At 39.2% G+C, this 3,874-nt stretch overlaps 1 protein-coding gene across 1 annotated transcript in view; it reads left to right on the top strand.

Moving 5' to 3' along the window:
* Positions 1 to 833: 833 nt before the first annotated feature.
* calcrl2 (calcitonin receptor-like 2) overlaps positions 834 to 3,874 on the top strand; it is a 42,144-nt gene continuing 39,103 nt past the window's right edge. Inside the window, exon 1 of the mRNA XM_026154779.2 lies at positions 834 to 972. Coding sequence (XP_026010564.2) covers positions 923 to 972 — 50 coding nt within the window. The 5' untranslated portion in view covers positions 834 to 922. The remainder of the gene's footprint in view (positions 973 to 3,874) is intronic.

Below are 3,874 nucleotides of genomic sequence, written 5' to 3'. Positions count from 1 at the left end.
TGGAGCGCGCACGCTACTCCCTCTTTGTGCCGTGATTGGACAAGAGTTGTAGTGCTACGAACCAATAGACGGTCAGTAAACATAATGATGCATTTAAGGTACTTGCAGTCTACTCATAAACCTTACGTTAACGCAATGTTTTTAATGCCTTGTGCAGCATTTTTTAAAATAACGAATATATTTTTATATATACTTGATATGAAGGATATCCATCATCTTCTGTGGCAAACTTGATACATAAATGTGTTTATGATGTGTTTAGTGAAAATAGGCTTAGGTAAATACAGTTAGAATAAAATATCCACAAATCTCTTGTGTGCAAAAAGAAATTCCTGTTCAATCTTAATCTGTCCTATGTAGCTCTTGACAATGTAAAATTTAACATGCCATTAAAAATATCAAAAGACTACTTGATAACCAACATATTTTGTATTTGACTTTAAATGTAGTCATATTTCTAATTTGGTTAGAAATATTTCTTATGGAGGCTGTTTCCTATTTACAGATGGTGGTCCAACAACAAACGGCAGATGGAAGTGTTGTGCTGTATAGCTGACTGTGTAATCGTTGTCACCTCCTCGGTGAGGACAAAGAGCTGTAGGGACAAAGAGAAGAGTGTTTACTAAAGCTTACTAAATTTAATATTGCAATAGGTTAATATACTACATACTGCGTGTGTTATAATTCATAGATATTACAATCTAATAAATAGAACATAAATGTAAAATAGGATATATTGTACTATACACTTAATGAATACAAATATGTCAGTTCAGTTCAGAGATGCTTTATTTTGAAAGTGCTAACAGGAACGTAGTATTCGCTATGACGTTTGTCTTGACTCCTATAGCGGGGTGGTCGGGTTTGGTCACTGTTGATACAGAGACAGCATGAGACAGTTCTCTGTTCGGATCATGCAAGCATGGGGATATTTGGAGGAGAAGACAGTTTGACAGCTAACTCAAAGAAAAGGTAAGCCACAAATCTCAACATCAGGCATTAGGAACAGTCCAGGGCACGACTTATTACAATGTTTATGAGCCTTCACTTGAATTGTGGCCACACAGCGCAAGATGCAAACGTGTTGTGTCTTATGAAAAAGAAAAACTGCACCAATGCAATGCATAAGAAAAGTTACTCCATGACTGTGGAAAATCCACGATGTAGGCATGTAAATCCGATACAAGGTGTCTGTAACACGTAGTAATAATCATGCACGTTGTATTTTTTCACAAAAAATAATAGAACTATTTACGAGTATGTTTATTATGATAGAGAACAATAAGGTTTTTGTAGCTGACACTCACTGAAAGCATTTTATGCAATATTAAAAGATTCTAACATTTTTTTTCCCTTATGGGGTTTTGTATATAGGGTTCATGCAAGTTGAGGGAAGGTCACACCCTGAGCTGACTCCTTGGCTGCTACTGCTGTTGCAGTTCTAAGTAATATATGAATAGAATACAGAGGGATAAAATAGTGTATGCCATGATTATCTTCACTACTGCGAAGCACAGATGGCAGATGGTCAACATCAGGGAGTCTGCAGTGAGTCAACATAGCATGAAAAGTAAATGACATCTGACAGTAAAGATGGACAATATAGCAGTGCTTTAGTGGGAGGTGATAGTGTTTCCTGTCATTAGGAGCACTCTGAGATTCAATCAAATGCTAGATGGCTTCTAATAGAACAGTTTTTTAAAGCAGTAAGCAATGTGGGGAAGGGATTTCTGCTGAAATTGACATTGCTGTTGTAAAATCTTCACATCCTTGAGTAATGCCGGTTGATAAACTAATTACAGAACGCAAATTAAGGAAGGCATCCCCAAGTGCTCCTTTTGACATTCAGTCTGACTTAACAGCACAGAGAGTAAAATAATATAGGAAACACAGAGGTGCACACAAGCTTGCTCGAAGTTGTTCGCATCAGACTGACAAGTGCTTTGTTATTTCTCTTAGCATTTGCATTTCTCCCGGGTGATTTTCATTTCCTTCTACATGCACATTAGCAATCACTAGAAAACCTCTGCAGACTGGTAGGACCTGCTTTGAATGTGTGTGTGTTTAAAAAAAAAGAGCGATAGAGAATTACATGCTCTGTATAAGTGACTCTCACTTGTTTTATTACATTTCTATCAAAACTTTACAAGAAACTTTTATGTCAACAACAGTTTCCTGTTTTGCTTTGTGCATTTGTTTCTTATATTTGCCATTCGAATTAAGTTTCTTCAACACTGTGCTCTCGACCTAGTGTTGCCAAGGTGTAGTCATCATACCTGTGCATTCTCAGCTTTCAGACCACCTCATTGCTTGATTTCGTGTGAATGCTCTAAGATGTTTCCTGGACTTTGCATGTGCCTGTGGGAAACTTTGCACCCCTGCACTCTAGTGTGTGTCTGAGTGGAACAGCCTGCTCTTGCCAGGCAGCTATCAGTGTATTAATAGGTGTTTGAGCTGCTACTTTGGTCCCAACCCCCAACTGGCTTTTCAGTTTTCATAACACAAACAGGCCAACAAACCCCCCTGCCCGACCCCCCCCCCCCCCCCCCCCCCCCCCACTGCTACATAAAACAAAACAAGAAAATAAAAATAAAAATATGAGCTTATTTTAGGCTCAGTGGTAGATAACTGACAGTTTGGGTTGCATGCTGTATGTTAATAATAGGTGGTGAGTTGCAGGGTTTGTTGTTAGGTAGCCTAAGATGACCTGTCATTCAGTCATAGATAGGATTTTTTATTTTTTTTTAGATTGTGTTATCTATAAAACTTTAGAGATAAAGGTCATTTTAAAGGTTATTTCTACAACAGGAACCACCTTGTTGATGTCACATTTGAATTATTCCATTTTTTACATGGCTATATTAGATTTTCTTTTTCCTAGGAAGTTGAATAAGTGGAGGAAAGAAAGAACAAGACTGAGTCTGTTTATTCTCAAGGGGAAACTAAAGAAGAACTTTAGTGTGATATATGGGAAATGGGGGGGGGGGGCGGGGGGGGGGGAGAATCATAGTAGATGCTTTGGTAGTGAACATGGTGTCAGGCTGACCATATCTGGGAACTGTGTCAGGGTGTGCTTGCTCCCACGCTGGCTGATAGATGGGAAGGATGGCTAAACCTGGCATATTTACCATTTTATTAGTTTTAACTTCCCTCTGTGTCATCATTAGCCACGGGTGTTGGCAGTAATCTGTTAGGTGGGAGCGCTTGTGTTTGGTTGGATAGAGCAGTTAAGAAGATGTCAGACTTCCTCTATTCACTGGTCCGTGCTGCTTGTGCTTCTTTTATGGTCCCAGGGACAAAAAAGTATAAATAAGAAACAAAAAAGGAACCGCATGGCATAGCTCCAAGCTGCAGGAGCTATTTTTGGGTCCAGCTATGGGAACATAACCAAGCTCCCAATAAGTCATACATGGACAACATGGTGGCTGTAAATCCTGGTGCTATTGGTGGGCTGACTCTCATAAGTGATTTACAGAATCAGATAATGTTAAGAGACCACTTTCTGCACACCTTGCCGTTGTTCATAGCATCAAACAAACACAGAGCCTCAACTGTAAAGTGTATTAAATCAAACAATACGTTTTGTCTGGATCACTTTACAATGTGGAGATCATATTTCTTTGAGGTCACTCTAAGTAGAAAGCATTTGTTTTATGAAAGCGCTGTGCATCCTTTCCATCACCCCCTGCCGGTAGGTTCAAGTACCCTGTTTGACCTGTAATTAAAGCTCCTTGTGGTTATTGCATAACAGGCTCTTGTGTGTTGACTAGTTGCTGGCTCTTGTTGTTCTGCAACAGGTTAGTGGGCAGGTTTTATAAGTGACTCTCACTTGTTTACTATTGGAAATGTGTCTTCTATTCCCAAACAGCTGCTT

The sequence above is a fragment of the Astatotilapia calliptera genome, chromosome 20, assembly GCF_964374335.1.
Source record: "Astatotilapia calliptera chromosome 20, fAstCal68.1, whole genome shotgun sequence".
Taxonomy (NCBI): domain Eukaryota; kingdom Metazoa; phylum Chordata; class Actinopteri; order Cichliformes; family Cichlidae; genus Astatotilapia; species Astatotilapia calliptera.
This window is presented reverse-complemented; position numbering and strand designations above follow the sequence as displayed.